At 47.7% G+C, this 17507-nt stretch overlaps 1 protein-coding gene across 4 annotated transcripts; it reads left to right on the top strand.

Annotated features, from left to right (window-relative positions):
- Positions 1 to 19: 19 nt before the first annotated feature.
- LOC134427028 (DEP domain-containing mTOR-interacting protein-like) lies at positions 20 to 17169 on the top strand. Of its 4 annotated transcripts, none has more exons than XM_063172502.1 (9): positions 20 to 201; positions 6787 to 6965; positions 10435 to 10558; positions 11862 to 12040; positions 13026 to 13211; positions 13574 to 13714; positions 13995 to 14065; positions 15744 to 15848; positions 16926 to 17169. In XM_063172502.1, the coding sequence occupies exons 1-9, from the start codon at positions 116 to 118 to the stop codon at positions 17049 to 17051; spliced, it is 1197 nt and encodes a 398-aa protein (XP_063028572.1). In that variant the 5' UTR covers positions 20 to 115; the 3' UTR covers positions 17052 to 17169. The 4 variants fall into 4 exon arrangements, with proteins under 4 accessions (XP_063028572.1, XP_063028576.1, XP_063028575.1 ...); XM_063172506.1 differs by having other exon boundaries at positions 43 to 175; XM_063172505.1 differs by lacking the exon at positions 20 to 201 and adding an exon at positions 3460 to 3679.
- The last annotated feature ends 338 nt before the right edge of the window (positions 17170 to 17507 follow it).

Below are 17507 nucleotides of genomic sequence, written 5' to 3'. Positions count from 1 at the left end.
AGCCTGCCCAGGAGGAGGAACAGCGTGGGGCCGCAGTCAGCAGCCCGGGCTGCCTCACCTGCCCCCGGGGAGCCGCATCTCCCCAGCCTGCCCATGGGGAGCATCCCGGCCCGGCATGGAGAGCCTGAGCAGCAGCCTCAAGAAGAAAGCCACGGAGCAGCACTACAGGGCTGAGGTGATGATTGCTGGAGAGCAGCTGAGGTAGGAGGTCCCGGGCTCCTCCTGCACACGGGGATCTGGGCTGTGTCCCGTTAGCAGCAGGCTCAGAGCTTTATCCTTGAGCGAGCTTTCCCCCTCGGCAGTGCCTGCTGATCCTTCCTTCATCCGCCAGAGTGCTGAGCCAGCTGCTCTTGTTATACCTTGTCCTGCTGCTCCTCTCTGGCGTCTCCCACCCTTCACCCCCAGGTACCAGGGCACCGATGGGTGACTTTAGATGGCCACAGGTTTTTTTTGTCCCTTTCCACCTTCCCCGAAGCACAGAGAGTGATGTGGTGGCACCAAGAAGCCCCCTGACCCTGCCTGGATAAGGACAGCAGCGCGGCTGGGGATGCTTTCCGGGTGACTTGGAAGGGCATTCCACGTGCCTGAACTGGATCTTCCCTTTCCTGAAAGTCTCTTTTGGGAACTTGTGTAGTCCCAGGCCTTCAGCAGTTTCTGAGGGTTTTCTTCTTATGAAGACAGAAATCCATTCTGCTTTGCAATGTGTGGCTGAGAAAATGTGTTCTTGTCTATGTGCGGTCAGAACCCCCTCCTTGCTTCCGAGCATCTGACTGTGGGCTTTCCTAGCTCTAGAGCACTTTGCTTATTTGTATCTGGAGCTGTTCTGGTTTGTTATGAAATGTGGGTGGAAATAGGAAATATATCCTTGATAATGTAAATAGTCCAGAGCCTGAGTGTGCTACCATCAGAGCCCTAAAATTAGCTTGCTGTAGGTTTGTTGTCCTTTCTTAGTGAGCGCTGTTAGCTTTAACTTTATTATTTGTACTCTACCAAGGATTGATAATTTCCACCTAAGGACTGGGGCCCCATCTTGAGCATACAGCCAAGGAACAGAGCAGGTTTATTCATATTTGTATTTCCAGTAACTTATCTGGAGTGACTGGGCTTTAAGTTGAGCTGCATAGCCTGGGCCAAAGGAAGGGGTTAGATATTAAGAGAGAAAATAAAATATTCAAGCTGGGTGTTAAAGCTGTGTTCCATTTGTGGGGGGTGATGTGACTTCCCCATGCCTGTGGCAGGACGGGAGCAGATCAGACCCTGGACAATTTGGTGATTGTGACTGTAAGCATGAGAAGGGGATACAGTAAATTTGTTTGTGAACAGAACTCTTCCAGTACACTGCAGACTGGGCTAAAGTTGAATAGAAACCCCAAAGTTTATGTAGTTTTGGGGACATCCATAATTCTTTTTTATTTATTTATTTTTACCCCCATAGCTGTAGTGCCTTGAAGTTTCCTGGTTTGGGGAGCTCCCAAAATCTGAGATTTCCCAGTGAGGGAGAGGATGGTCCTTTTTCTGGGGCTGGGCACACAGCAGTTGCATCCTTCTGCTTTGGTCTGGGCAGGAGCCTGTTCCTGGTGCACAAGGATGGGAAGGAGCTGTTGGTGTAAAACCTGGGGAGGAAAATGAGGACATGGACACCAGCCTGGAGCTGGGCTGCTGCTACACTGAACCTCTGCTGGAAGGAGAATTGAGAATTGAGGCAGAACACATAGAGTTTGAATTTGTCCCTTGTGTTTTGGGGATCTCACAGCCTGGGAGTCAGGAGTTAGTGGTGTGGATTTTCCTGGATAGCTGCTGGAGAGCAACAGGGAAACTGAGGCAGAGAGGTTGGGTGATGTGTCAGACAGCATCAGATGGACAGGGATAAATTTCCATGTTGTGCTCCCCTGCTTTTCCCCAGATGTGGAATACAGAGGCAGGGAAAGGAGCCTGCCCTGACTCAGTAAACCTCCATCAGCAAATGACGCCGCTGTATCCACACGAAACATCAAACATTTGTTTTTCCCTGCTCCCCGCTTCCTGCCCTGCCTCCCCACTATTACATTAAATCAAACAAACCTTTGCTCCATCTTTACAGTTCTTTGGCTCCCCAGCAAGTTTGCAAATGCCTCAGAGTTTGGTTTGGCCAGAGGGGTGAGTCTGTTCAGTGTCAGGATGTGTTTCCCAGCCAGGAATAGCTGCACAGTGAGGGCTGGAGGAATGCTGCCTGTGGATGGCTGGGAATGAAGTGGATCCTGAAGGAATCAGTGGGAGATAGGCAAACCCAAACCTCCTGGCCAATCTTCCAGGGTCCCTCTAATTCAACAGCTGCCTGGTCCAGGGAGGGGGGAATAAAACTTGTATTTTGGTCTCTCTTCACCAGAAAGACAAAAATAAAATTTTCACTGATATTTTGGCCTTGAGTCTGACAGAGCTGCTGGCTCAGGCTCATTCCTCATGTCTCCTGTCATTCCTCTTGTGTCAGACATAAAAACTTGCATGAAAATCACATTGGTTTTACTGGGCGTTGTGTATTCCTGGGTGGCATTCTGTAAGAGAGGCCCAATTAGTCACTTCTAATTGCAACAAATGGCTTATCTGCACAGAGAGGTTCTGGAGCAGCTTCCTCGCTTTGCATTCACACCCTGCTGTAATCAGAGTTCCTCAAGTATGGACAAGCCCTGGTGCACTCTCATCTGGGTATTCCCATGGTCAAGAGAAGCAGCTGTGCTCTAATAGCTCTGCTAAGCTGCATTAATCACTCCTAAACATAAAATATACTCAGCAAATTTATATCTTGCACAGGAAAAGTGAGAGGAGAAGGAAGATTTTTTCCTACAAAGAATAAAGTTGCAATTTCTGCCACTGTCCAAAACTTTCAGAGCTGGCTAGTGTTTTATTTGGATACTCAAACTGAAATGCTGTTAAATAAAGTGCTCATTCTTTGATGCTCTGGAAATTGAGCTCACTAAAGGTGCGTGGCTGAACGTGCCAAAATTTGTATTCTTGCCCAAAAGTCATTTGTCTGCAGGAGGTTTGGTGGTTCTCTGTTGGACCTGGATCTCTTGTGGAGAGTGTGACTTCCTTGAGGAATCATGGGCCACTGCTTGATGTAACAGTGAACATTATTCAAAGATGAGACTTCATGGTCACAATGACCTTAAAAAGCTAATTATTAAATTCCAGCACTAGTAAAAGGGAGGAATGGGAAGTAGACTTGTGCTTGCTGGGATTTCTTTCTGAGATTTAAGTCCTCCTATACTTATATTTAAATACAAGGAAAATGAAACATCTCAGTACCACTTTGGGCTGTCACAGGTGTGCAAAGCCTGTGTCCCCACATGTACTGGTGCTTTTTCAGACTGGGGGTGATGCAAACTGGGCTTTGCTGAGCCCATTTACAGCAAAATGTGCAGTGTTTGCAGCAGCTCTTTTGCCTGATGTGCCTCTCCAGCAGCAGCTGCTTTGCAGAAATGCTCCTGTGGCTGTTGCTGCCCTTTAGTGAGCACTTAGTTGTTTGTTGCTTTGATTTCTTTTTTTAATTTGTTTTTTGTTTGTTCCTGTGAAGATAGGAACAGAAAAGATCTTTTGGATGAGGCATCTTTCCAAGGCCGCTCATTTGTGCTTAGCTGCTGTGGCGCTGTGAACTGGAATTAATATCCTTGAAAGATCCACCTTGTCATTTGAGATGCTCAAGGTTTGTTTACATGGGAGGTGAGGGAGAGTTTATTCCTCTTCTGTTTGGATGTCCCTTTCCACAAGGTTACCCAGGATGAATAATGATGGCTTTGTAGTGACCTTGACAAAGAAACAATTTGCTTACCCAACACAACCTTCCCAAAGCAAACGCACGTGGAGGCTCTGCCTGCCAAGCCAGGAGTGTTTCATAAGAGCCCATTCTCATGTTCCAGCAAGTGTTTCATCCTGACCTTATTCTGCTTTGGTTTTTTTTTTCCTTTTGAAGAAGTAATACGTCCACAGGGTGGATTTTGACATCTACAAAACTCATAATATTGCATATTATTATATATTTCCTTAATCTTATTTATCTGGAAGCAAGATTAGAACCCGCTCATGGTTTCACCAGCTTTGTTTTTGTAACATCACACAAGAGCTGTTACATCCTGTGCCTGAAGGACAAAGTTTGTCTCTTCAGGGTTGACAGGAAACAGTAAACAAGAGGAAAGTGAAAAGTCTGCAAGGACATTCCAGCCGAGCCTCTTCCGCTGCCCTGAGTCTGCAGGACAGAGGGAAAACTCGTCACAAGTTTAAAACAGCCCTTAAAGGCCCAAGATGCTGCTCCAGAGGTGCTGAAATACCTCTTAATTCCTGTCCTGGCAGTTGCTCCCAAACAAATATTTTTAGAATAAATGTATTTTTAAAATTTTAAAATATCATAGCTTGGCAGCATTGCTTCCTAAAAATATTTGCTTTTTAAATTTTATTTATCTCCTTCAGAATCTCTGCATTTTTATAATATACTCTGAAACATGCTCAAATAAAAGGAATAAAATAGTGAAAATAGTGTTCTCCTAACCAGTTTCTATTCAGACTTTGTGTTATAAGGTCTATGTATTATTATATGTATAGAGGGTGTATGTGAGTGTAAATATATATATATATATATGTAGTCTATATATATAGGAGTCTATATTCTTATATATAGACTTCTGTATATATTCTATATATGGACTCCTGTAGACTCTTGGTGGCAATAGAACACTCTTGGAACATTCCTTATCTTTTCCAAATACTCCTCCAAAGTGCCTTCCCACTTTTTGATTGTGAAGGAGAGAAAAATAAAATTGGCTGTGTCTTCCTCCATGGGTGGGGATCCTCTGTTTGCAGTCACTGCTGACTGTGTCTGGTTGCGTTTTGACAGTGGACCATGAAATAAAGGAAGAAAAAAGACAAAAACTCTAAAAATAGCCAGGCAGCTGTCTGTGGAGTGTTCTTTCTGGGTAAAATCCATCTGCAGAACAAGTGCTGCTCACACGTGGGAATCAACCATCCAGGTAAAGAGTGAACGCTGGATATGGATCTCAGGATTTGAGAGAGGTCTGTGCAAGGCAAGGCCAGGAGCAGGTTCTGCATGAATATTTAGTTAGTATTTTAATTAGCAGGAAGATCTGAAAACTTCTGTCAACTTCTCAGCATTAATTGCAGCAATCAATTACTAATTATTCTTCTAACAAAACATTTGATGGTAAAACTTTTAGGAACTTAGTATTTGTAAATCTTTCAATATAGGATAATCCACTGTAAGCTGAGAGATTTTTAGCGTATTCAAACTTCTTGTGGGGTACTTAAAATTTTGTACCACAGGAAAAAAGAACAAAAGAACTTGAGGCATGAAATAACAAAAGGCTGCAGTGTTTAATGCCCTAGTAAAATTCACTGGCCTGGGGCAAAACTGGGAATTGCGATGAATAATTTGAAAGAAAAACCATCCTGCAGTTACAGAGATGTTTAATTAACATCTCCCCTCGGAGCCTGCTGCACACACTGGGCATTTTCCAGCGCTGGTGTTTTGGGAACAGCCATGGCCACAGGGCAGAGTTTGGCCCCTGGACAGATCTGCTGCCAAGGTGGGCTGGCTTTGGCTGGAGCACAGAGGAACTCTGTGCCTTGTGGCTCACTCACTTGTTAAGGTCCTTTTGAAAGTCAAAGCTGGGCTCACCTGAGTAACCTTCCCCCATCTACCTTTCCATCAGAGCTGCAGACCAGCCATAACATCGGGGTTGTGAGGAGAGGAGGGTTGTTTTTGGGTAAACCCTGTCCCATTCAATCCCAGCTGGAACCAGAAAATGCCAGGACTGTTCTCCACTGCTGCTGTGGGTTAGTGGGTACAGGGATCGAGTGGTGCTGGGATCCACTTGGCGCTGTTTGCTTGGACAGGAGAAAGGAGAGCTCCTGTTACTGCTCCCACCTGGAGTTATGAGTAAGGCTCTGTCCTGGAGGCAGCTTTATTCCTGCTTTCGTGGCCATGGGGAAGGAGAACTAGACACAGAATCATGCCAAGAGACATATACAAATACAAATGTGCTATTTGTACATACAAATACATGTACTTTTTATTATCTGAGTTTTGTCCCCTCTTCACCCTCTTTGCTTGGCTGCTGTGGGTTTTAGGGGCTTGTTTAGAATGAAAATACATGTATGGGTCAGACTACATCTGCTCAGGCAACCTGAGTGGTGGCAGGAGGGGAGAAGGGGATGGTGGAGAGGTGTGATTTTGTTCACAGGGGTCTTAGGATGAGGGAAGAGATGAGGATCTGACTCCGTATTTCAGAAGGCTTGATTTATTATTTTATGATGTATATTATATTAAAACTATACTACAAGAATAGAAGAAAGGATTTCATCAGAAGGCTAGCTAAGAATAGAATAGCAAAGAATGATAACAAAGGCTTGTGGCTCAGACTCTCTGTCGGAGCCAGCTGACTGTGATTGGCCATTAATTAGAAACAACCAACATGAGACCAATCACAGATCCACCTGTTGCATTCCACAGCAGCAGATAACCATTGTTTACATTTTGTTCCTGAGGCCTCTCAGCTTCTCAGGAGGAAAAATCCTAAGGAAAGGATTTTACATAAAAGATGTCTGTGACAGAGAGTCTCCCTGGGATTGGCTGATGCAGCCTGGCAGTGCCAAGGGCTTTGGTTGAATTGATCAGTCCCTGGCTGCTTGGCACCAGCCCCAGTACATCCAGGGTGGTCTCTGCAGGCTGGACAGATCTGGCCATCAGACCGAAGCTCCCCTGAGAACCCAGCTGTGCTCAGTGGCTGCTGTTCCCCCCAGGCTCCGTCTGCACGATGGGAAGCTGATCAAGGACAGGAGGTTCCACCTGCGCACGTACCCCAACTGCTTCGTGGCCAAGGAGCTGACGGACTGGCTGGTGGAGCACAAGGACGCGCCCGACCGCGAGACCGCCATCCGCCTCATGCAGAAACTGATGGACCACTACATCATCCACCACGGTGTGTGGGGCTCCTGCCACCCCCAGGGCGGGCTGAGTGTCTGCTCAGCCCGTGCGTCACAGGGCCGTGTCCCTGTGTGCCACCCCGCCGTGGGTGAGGGCTCCTGGAGAGGCTGGGGAAGGATGGATGGGGCTGGGTTGGTGGGAAGCTGTGTGATGCCTTTGGGGGGTGTGCCAGGTACTCGGCACTGGTGAGGGCACACCTTGAGTGCTGTGTCCACTTCTGGCCCCTCAGTTTGGGAAGGATGTTGAGATGCTGGAGTGTGTCCAGAGGAGGCAACGAGGCTGGTGAGGGGCTGGGAACACAAAGCCTGTGAGGAACCCCTGAGGGAGCTGGGGGTGCTCAGCCTGGAGAAAAGGGGACTCGGATCTGACCTGATCACTCTCTACAACTCCCTGAAAGGTGGTTGTACTCAGGTGAGGTTGGTCTCTTTCTCCAAGCACCACTGACAGAGCCAGAGGTCATAGTCTCAAGCTGATCCAAGGGAAATATAGGGTGGATATTAGGAAAAATTTTTTTACAGAAAGAGTGATAAACTTCTGGAATGGCCTGCTTGGGGACATGGAGGAGTCACCATCCCTGGATGTGTTTAACAAAGCCTGGATGTGGCACTGGGTGCCAGGGTTTAGTTGAGGTGTTGGGGCTGGGTTGGACTTGATGACCTTGAAAGTCTCTTCCAACTTGGTCATTCTGTGAGTTCCCTACCCACCAGAGAAGGAGCTTGGGCTGTGCACTGGTAAAATGACATCTAAAGTGTCTCCCCTTTGAAAGCAAGCCCAGTAACACCTGACCTGTATTCCTGTGCAGCAGCTGCTCTGGCTCATGTCTGTGTCACACAGAAGTAGAAGCTGAATTATAGCACATTTCACCTCTGCACCATAACACCCCAGTACTCCTCAGTTTCCTCATGCTGGGACAAAGAGGGTTCTGGAGTCCACATCACTCCAAGGAAAATTTAATCTTTCACCTGTGAACCTACAGCTGAAGCAATCCTGTAGGAAAGCCTCCCTTGGGATTTAAGTGTGTGCTGCTATTACAAAGGCTTGTCTGTGGAACCTAATTAAAAAGAAATTTAAAAAGGAAGGGAAAAAAAGGAAGTGTGGAGAAAAAGCAGCTTGATGCTCAAGCCCAGCTCTTAGCAGTACTCAGGTTTTTTTTTCTTTTTAACATTTCTTTGGAACTTTCATTCCAAAGGAGTTTTGAATTAACTCAGGTCACATACTGAGCTCTGTGCTGCAGAGCAAGGTCCAGCCCTTGGTCCCGATATAACAACAGAAAACAAGCTGTGCATCAGATGGGCAAAAAGCAATTCCTGTCCATGTGGTTTTCAGACCCAGCCAGGAACAGAACCCCCAGACTCTCAAACATCCCTGGAACACCTCTGCCATGAGTGAGAAGGGTTGAGCTCCCAGGGCTTTGGGGGCAGGAGATAGGTGCTGGTTTGTCACACGAGGATGTAGCTGAGGAGACAGAAGCAGATGATGACCACACCAAACCAAACCAAACCAAACCCTCTCATCTCTCCTCTTTTCTGGGGTCCAAAAATAGCTGCCTTTGACCACTGCAATGCAAACACTCCCTGTTGCCATCTGCTCCTTACTGAGGGTAATGCCCTTTGCATTAAACTGCCTAGAATAAAAATAAACTGCTGCTGGGCTTTATCACAAAAAAAAATGAAGCAGGGAGTTCTCAGTTAACCATTAACGCTTACACCTGATTATTCTTCCATTTCCCCAGCTGACAGTTTCAAATAAATCCATTAGTTAATTAAACCTGTGCAGCACTGGGTGCCAGCACTGTTTTGATTGCATATTAAGACATGTTCCTCCTGCTCCTGTGACAATTCCTGGCAGGACACAGAAGATGACTTTCCAACTTGCCTTGTGTGCATTAATTTTGTTAGTCCTGTGGAAAGAGGGCTGCCAGCACAGTGCTGGGTGCTTGGCAATTGTCTGGCTGAACTGTTTGCCCTCTTCTCCCCTGGCATCCAGATAATTATCTCATGAAGATCATTGTGCTGCCTCTTAATTGTCTGGTGTGCTCTGAGCTTTGGTTCTGTTACATGCTGGAAACACAATGAAATTGGTCTTTAGACAGGAAAAACTGCTTTGGTTTTCTATGGGCACAGTCCTGTAGGATTTTTTGTTCTATTTCTGGTTGCAGTGGCTTTGGAGTATTTGCTCCTTGGGATTATGAGGCTGCAGACTTTCACTTAAAACAAAGGTTGTTAAAACAACTTTCTCATCCTGCCCTCGTGCTTGGTGAGTCACAAGCTTTGGAGTCCTGATTGCATCTGAGACAGCTGCACTGCAGGAATGATGAGCCCAAGATAATCTGACAAGTTTTGGCATTTTGCTGCTCACCTGAAGGGGAATGTGGTTTTGCCAGTCTGCTCAGAGGGATGAAAAAGAGTTAAAATTTTCACAAGAAGTATCTTGAATGTTTTCAATTTCACTCTAGTGGATGGTGTTACTTTAGTGAGGAACATTTGTGGTTTTTCTTTTTCCCTTGGACTAATTTTCTTTGCTTTCCAGGCATATTCTTTATTCTGGTTTTTGTTGTTTGGTTTTTTATTTTTACCACTTAAATTTCTTCTTCTTGCTTCAGGTGGGTGCAGCTGAAGGCAGGCTGGCTTTCAAGAGCTGAACTATGACTTTTGGGTTGGGTTTTTTGGCATTTTAGTTTTGTTTGTTGTCTTTTTTTTTTTTACTTGTAGTCTAGGAGTCTGTTTCTGGCAGGTTTATCTCACATATTTAAATATTTGATATCCCAAATATTTACTTGCTAAAGGTTACATGAACTATAGAGCCATGTGTTTGCAGGCTGTGTGCCCATCCCCAAGGTGAATCCCAGGCTTTTCATACAGATTTAGTTATTCCAGTTGTATTGCACCTGGCTTTGAAGGAAAGTTTCTCTTGAGGCCTGTTTGCCATGCAAATGAATTGGGCAGGGTTGGCACAAAATAATGTGGAAAGGTTTGTACCATTTTTTTTTTTAGCTTATGAGTAATTTTTTTTGTTTGTGAGTATTTTTGATAGACAGAGGTAATTTTATGGGGGTTTGAGTGCAGTATGGTTTTGTTTCCTCTGTCCTCTAAGTCTGCTTATGTGGGGCTGTAGCTTTTAAAATAAGTTGATTGAGGCATTTCTGTTCATCCTCTTTTAGTCTAAATTGAAACATTAATACTTAAAAAGTCCTGGTTTTTTTCTAATGAATGTTTTAATGTTTGGGACAAAACGCTGCCCCCAGCTCCATCTTTGCCAAGGTCTGTTCCTTGGGATTGACCTCTCCCGGCAGCATGAGCTTCAGGTGTTCACGGGCAGGTAATTTTTGAGGACTGGGGGCTCGGATGCCGATTGTTCCATGGGATGAGTGGCACAGGGAAGGACATGGCACGAAACCCTGACAGCTTTTAGCCATGAGACAACACCCTGTGTGTCCCTGACAGCCCTGCCCTGTGTCCCTGCAGTCTGTGACGAGCACTCGGATTACAAGGATGCCAAGCTGCTCTACCGCTTCCGCAAGGACGACGGCACCTTCCCCCTCAGCAAGGACGTGAAGGTGTTCCTGCGGGGGCAGAGCCTCTATGAGAAGTACGTGAGTTCCCCCTGGCCCTGGGGCACTGGGGCTGTGCCCTGCTGCCTGTGCTGGCTGCAGCTGGGAGCCCCTGGCTCTGCTTTTCCTTCTCTGCCCTCCCTGCCGGGAAATGCTGCATTTCCTGAGCCCTGACACAGCTGCAGGATAACCAGGGCATGGGACTGGAGCTTTGCTATGAGCCCATGGATGCTTCCAAGGGCTCCAGCCCACGTGCAGGATCTGGGATCTGCGGCAGGGAGGTGCAGTCTGAGTGCTCCTGGGATGGGCACATCCAGGGGCCATTCCCAGCATTCTTCCAGCCTCTTGGTGTGAGCTGTGTTAGGACTTATGTTCCACCAAAATCAGCAAGGTATGGGACTTTCAGCACCCTCCTGGGCCTGGGTCCATGCCCCTTTCTTAGCCTCATTCCCAGCACTCTTCCAGCCTCCTTGTGTGATCTGCTTCCAACAGCTGTGTTAGGACTTATGTCCCACCAAAATCAGCAAGGTATGGGACTTTCAGCACCCTCGTGGGCCTGGGTCCCTGAGCCTATTAGCCTATTCAGGCTATTAGGCTATTTCTTAGCCTAATTTGCAAAATTTGTAATGGAAAAGGTTATTGCCAAAGAGTAAACTCCTTCCACCTCCAAGTGTTTAATTTTCGTTGTGTCACTTGTTTCTAGTTCTAAATCCAAGCCATCTTTCCAGAGTTTAACCCCAGCCCACTCTCTGGACCCGTTTCCTTTAACAGCCTCTTCACAGCTCCACATCCTCCCCATTCTAGCAACGAGAGTCACAAACCGGCCCTGAAGGAGGGTTCTCCCTCCGGCCGGGGGGTGATTTTGGGTGTTTCCCTGCCCCTGTGCCAGATGCGCATCCCTCGTGCTTCGCTCTCGGTCCGCAGCATTGCCCTGGGATGGGAGCGCATCCCCGCGCTCTGACGGCCGAGCCGGCTGCACCCTCTCGTGGAGACACCGGACGGAGCTCTCACTCGCTGCCAGGAGCCCCTGCTGGCTGAAATCCGCCTTGTCCTTCCATCTGGACTCTCTGCTCTCTGTTACCCTCATCAGTCGCTTGCTTGGCTTTCCCTGCGATCTTTACCTGAGCTCACCTGGTTCTGCTGGAGCTGCTGCCTCGCTGTGCTGAGGATTTACAGGGGTGCCCGACTGCAGCTGCGGGTTCCTGCCTCCCTTCCCGCTGCTCTCTGGCAGCAATGTTCTGGCTGCAACGCTTTGCCCACTCCCCTCGGCCTTGCTAAACCCGGCTGCAGCTGCCCAGGGATGTTTGGCATCACGGCAGCCTTGTCCCACCTCTGTGCCAGGCTGGTGAGCGTGGAGGAGTCAATCCTGAAGGTGAGGGAGGAGAACTCGGTGAAGTACCAGAGGACTTTCCTGGGCTCTGAGATGATCGACTGGCTCATCCAGGAGGGAGAGGTGGAGAACAGGCAGGAGGCAGTGGAGCTGGGCCGGGCCCTGCTGGAGCACGGGATCATTCAGCATGGTGAGCGAGCCCGGGGAGCGAGGGATGAGCGGAGGAACAAATCCCCATTCATGCCATGCAACAAGTGCTGGTCAAGTGCCCACTTGGAGATGGCAATGGAGCCTTTGAGTTCTATGTTTGGAGCTGGTGACCTTTGAAACTGGAGCAGTCTTTACCATCCACAAAGGCTTTGAGATGAAATCTGAGCTCTTGCTCTTCAGTTCTTCAAAGCCGCCGGCCACGGGGCTGGGCTGCGCCCCTGGGTTTGGAGGGCTGGGGCATGAGGATGTCATGTTTAGCTCCTCTTGGCTGGAGATCCTATCCATCTGCTATAATTAAACTGTAATTCGGAAGGCAGGGAGTCCTCTGAGTGTCTTGGGACAGGGACAGGCTGTGACACTGGGAGATGGCACCTCTGGGGGTGGCCCCGCTGTTCCTCCCTCCCTGCAGGCAGAAAAGCTGCAGTACAGCACAGGGGCATTAAAAACAATTAATGAAAGACTCTCAGTGTCACTATAGGACACAAAATAACATGATGCACACACACAGCTTTTTTAAGGTAAAAAAAGCACTTTTAATTTTTGATTCTAACATTTGTAGATTTCTAAAAGCGACAGTGGATTGGAGGGTGAAGGTGCCACCTCTCTAATGACACTGGACAAACTAACCGTTTACCAAATTTCTCTTCTTCCATAAAAGATTACAAAACTTTTAATTTCTGATTCTAACATTTATAGATTTCTAAAAGTGACAGTGGATTGGAGGGTGAAGGTGCCACCTTTCTAATGACACTGGACAAACTAACAGTTTATCAAATTTCTCTTCTTCCATATAGGAATGCAAAACAATAAGTTACTTACATAAAGTGGGTGAGAAAGTTCGTTACAAGAACGTAAACCTCAGAAGGCTTAGAAAAACTTAAAAAATCAGGGCAACACCCCTCAGGATATTTATTATTTATTTTTCCACCCCCTCAGCCTCTCCCTCCTCCCCTGTTCTCTCCTAGTCTCCAACAGGCATCACTTCTTTGACAGTGACATCCTCTACCACTTCTGGATCAACTTCCGCCGGCGGCGGCGCCTGACGGAGCTGCTCAATGAGAACTCTGCCCGTGCCCTCTCCGAGAGCCCCGACAGCCCCTTCTGCCTCCGAAAGCTCAACCCAGAGCCTGGCAACACCAGCTTCCTCTCTGGTAACCGTGGGTGTGAAAGCAAGGATTAATGACCAGAGTATCCATGGATGAGGGTGTCGCTCCAGCAGAGTTTGAGAGGTTCCTCTGGGCACCCCATGAATGAACACCCATCCCACTGGCTTGTGGTGGGCGTCACAATGCACTGGCAGTCTCTAGCACGGCCCCCTGTCCCAGGAAAATAACTCAGCTTAGCATCAGATCAGCTCTTGATCTTTCTTTGAAGCTGGTTTTACTCTATCTCAGCTCAAATACTTTCTTCTGTGCACACATACCTTTCAAGTGTAGGTCAGTCTTGGGGGGAAGTTTGTTTTTTTAAACTACTCTGTTGTTACATAGAACATTTTTTTGTGTGCCTCTTGCAGTCCAGACCAACAAGGAGATCAAAGTTGTCTCAGCAGTTCGAAGGAGCAGCATCACTTCCCTCTCTGGAAACTCCAACACCTACTTCAGTGCTCCTCCTACCTTGGTATTCCCTCCTGTGGCTGAGTGCAACCCCAAATCAGGTCTGGGCTTCTGCATTGCCTGCTTTTGTATGGGAGATATCAACTCCTTCAGGGCACGGTCCCAAACCAAACAAACCCCTCAGCCTCACCTCTGCACCTTGATTTGAAAAGTTGTGTGTGTGTTTGGAAAACCATTGAGATGAACTCAAAGGTTTCTGTGTGCAGGAACTGTGGTTCTAATATCTGTTTTGCAGCCCAGGGTGATGCCCAGGCTGCCTTGTTATGCACTTTCCTGTACAAACCCCTTGATTCTGATGGAATCTGTCACCTTCTGCTCTAGTGTTAAAGAGACCCGTCACCACTGAGGAGCTGCTGTCCCCTGGGGCCCCCTATGTCAAGAAAACACTGACTGTGAGTGACCATTGGGAGTGGCATTGCTAAAGCAGCAGTACCCAGCTCCCTGCCTGCTCTTTGGTGCTTTTCTGTTGGCTGCTCTGACCTCTCCGTGCTAAAGCTTTGTCTGCTTGTCACATCATCCTGGCTTTTTGTTGGTGACTCTCCGGGGGTTGATGTCTTCACACATTCTTGTGGGTTGAAATGTGCTCAGCCCCTATGAGAGCAGGAAAAAAATGCTTTCTGGCCAGAAAAAAACCTCCCATTTTGGAATGTTTTTGCCATTGGTCAGGCCCTGGCACAGTTTGCCCAGAGAAGCTGTGGCTGCCCTATCCCTGGAAGTGTCCAAGGCCAGGTTGGATGGGGTTTGGAGCAACCTGGGATAATGGAAGGTGTCCTTGCTCATAGCAGGAACAAGGTGATCTTTAAGGTCCTTTCCAATCCAACCCATTCTAATATTCTGTGATTTCTGTTCCCTCCAGCTCCATGCAAGCTGTAGGATCAGTAAGTGTTGTGATGTTTGGGACTGTGACCCTCTGTCACACCCTTCATGCACAGCTCTATGCACATTTCAGGTCCCTCTGCAGATCAGGGGTGCTGATTTGATCCACAGCGTCCGATGGAGCTGCACTGGGTGGGGGGAGCAGCCAAGGGCCACTTTTGCCTTCCTTGTGTTGGGCTTTTTACATGGACAAATCTCCAGATGGTGCAGACAACTCAAGAATGGGGCTGTGCTTTTTAAATTATTTCTAAAGCTGTACACTGGTGGTCAAGTCAGGGCTGGTGGGTGGAAATATTGCAGGGCAGCTCCTGCCCTGTGGATCCTGTTGCACTTGGCTATTTTTGTGTCTCACCCCTTCACTGCCCACCTCTGAAAGGGGCAATCTCACAGGGAGCAGTGTAGGAAGCGTGAGGGCTGCCTTGCCATGCTGGTTTGGCACCAGGAAATGTGGATCAGGTTCCCAAATTAAGTGTGCTGTACAAAGGGGTGGGAAGGAGCAAGAGAAATCAAGCTGGTGACTGGCCTGGCACATCTGAGGAAGTGCTGCTCATTCTCCTCCTGAATGCTCTTGCCCTGCCCTTCAACTCTGCCAGCCTGGCCCTTTCACGGCTCATTTCCTCCTGCTTAGCTCTGCAGTTGCTGTTATTTATTTATATGGGCCATGTGCAAAGCCCCTTGGAAATTCCTTTTCTCTTTTGGGCGCTTCAGAGGGCTGCGGTGCCACAGCAAGCTGCTCTGGCAGGCTGACACCAGAGTGTCCAGGCAGGAGCAGCCCCTTGCAGCCAGGAAATGCTCTGCTGTGCCAAGGAAAAGGCTCAGCAGGTGTGTGTGTGCCCTGGGAATGGTCTCAGGCGTGCTTGAGGTGCCTGCCTTGCACTACAGCTTGGTGCTGCCTGTGATTCTCCTTCCTGCACAGGCTGACAGGGAATTAATCAAAAATTATTAATTAATTAGTTAGGTAATTAATAAAAAATTAGAAAGCAGATTTGCAGGGAGCAATTAATCAGCTCTGCATCTCGCTTGGTGCTCAGCCTTTTCTCTCCTGCCCAGAACAGGTTAGAATCATCTCTATCTCTCTGTCTCTCTAGGAGCTGTTGCATCTCCTCTCTGAGGCCCATTCCTTGGTTTTTAAAGGAATTTTTGTTTTCCTTGCCCATTCCTTGGTTTTTAAAGGAGTTTTTGTTTTCCTTGCAGATCGTGGGGGATGCAGTGGGCTGGGGGTTTGTGGTTCGAGGAGGAAGACCTTGCCACGTCCAGGCAGTGGACCCAGGAGGACCTGCTGCTGCTGCAGGGATGAAGGTACCTCCTACTCATGGAGAATAAACAGAGACAGGATTTGTGTCCTGTTTGAGCTTTTTGGGCTGAGCACATCCTCCAGGATAGTTCCACCTGCTGCCCTGGCGATCAGACTGATGGAACGGCACATGGAGCTCTGGGAGAGATAGAGGGAGGGAGGCTGTGGGCAGCTGAAACTTAAAAAAACTTTGTCAAAAATAAACCATCCCTGTGCCAGACTTTGAAACTGTCACAATGGTTTGAGCCACTAAAAACAAAGCACAGAATTCCCAGTTCAGTTCCAGTGATTTTATATAACCCCAGGGAGGCAGGGAAGGAGCAGAGCTTTGTCCTGACTCACAGTTCCTGGGATGCTCAGCTCCTGAGCATTTTGTTTCCCTGCTGTTAACAATGAACTTCTCCATCGAGCTGTTTTCCATTCACACAAAACTTTAATAATATCAAATTGGTGCCTTGATTAGATTCATCAAGTGACTTGCAGTATTTACAGCTCAGGAGAAATGAACTTAGAGCTTGAAACTCACTTTAGGCCCAGGCATGTGAGTTTGGTGTGCAGTCTTAGGCATGAATGAAAGAAGTGTTGTTTCCCTACAGAATCCCCAGCAGCAAGGGAGTAATTTCTGAAAGCTGATACAAGTCTAAAGTCAAATGAATATTTGAAACAATGGAATTTTTCAGAGGCAGAGTGTGACTCCCTGTTTGCTTCAGGCAGGATTGGAAGGGGATGGATGAATTTGTTTCATTTACTCAAGAGCCCAGTTAATTTCTACTTACCTAATCTCATTTGCTACCAAATTGCTGGATGTTAATATTGTGTTTCATTTCCATCTGTGAAACGATCCCCTGCTCATAAATGAGTCTTTTTTTTCCTCTTTTAGCTCACAGCCTAAATCCCCTTGGTCCCATTTTTATGTCACAGTGATTGCAGCACTGTGATTATTGGTGTAGCTACAGGCTGGTGATGCCTGAGGCTTTCCAGCATTTTGACACGAGTTATTTGCACCTCAGCCAGCATTTCCAGCTAATCCTGGGCAGGAGGTGCTGTGGGGCTGGAGGTGAGCTGTCCCTGCTCTCTTGCAGGTGTGCCAGTTTGTGTTCTCAGTGAATGGGGTCTATGTTCTGCACCTGGACTATCAGACCATCAGCAGCCTCATCATGACAGGACCAAGGACTCTGGTGATGGAAGTCATGGAAGCCATTGAATGAGCCAAGGGGTCTCTTGGCAGGGAAGGACTGTGGGGAGGGACCAAGCTCGACCGCTCACTGTGATGTGTTACCCAGGCATTTTGACGTATTTTCAAATAAATACATTCAAATGGACAAATCTTGGATTTTCATCCTCTTGAAATATTTATCTCTACCTGCTGTCAGAGTGTCTGAGCTCTTGCAGCTCCTTTTCGGTGTGAGAATCCAGCCCTTGATGAAGCCCCCTCAGAGCAAGCTCCCCACCAGCCAAGCTGAGGCAGGTGGCAAAGCTGGTAAAGCAGCAAGAAGTTTACACCAAGTGAGTCTGTCTGAGCTGCCCTGAGCTGTCTGTGCACTCTCCCAAGAACACAGTGTGCTCTCCAGATGGCCCCATAAGCTGTGCCACCGGCTCTGTCAAGAAAATGAGGAAATGGATGCAGGAATGTGTGTTCCTTGTAAAGTCTGAGGCTCCTGCTG

This window comes from Melospiza melodia, chromosome 19 (genome assembly GCF_035770615.1).
Source record: "Melospiza melodia melodia isolate bMelMel2 chromosome 19, bMelMel2.pri, whole genome shotgun sequence".
In the NCBI taxonomy this organism is placed as follows: domain Eukaryota; kingdom Metazoa; phylum Chordata; class Aves; order Passeriformes; family Passerellidae; genus Melospiza; species Melospiza melodia.
This window is presented reverse-complemented; position numbering and strand designations above follow the sequence as displayed.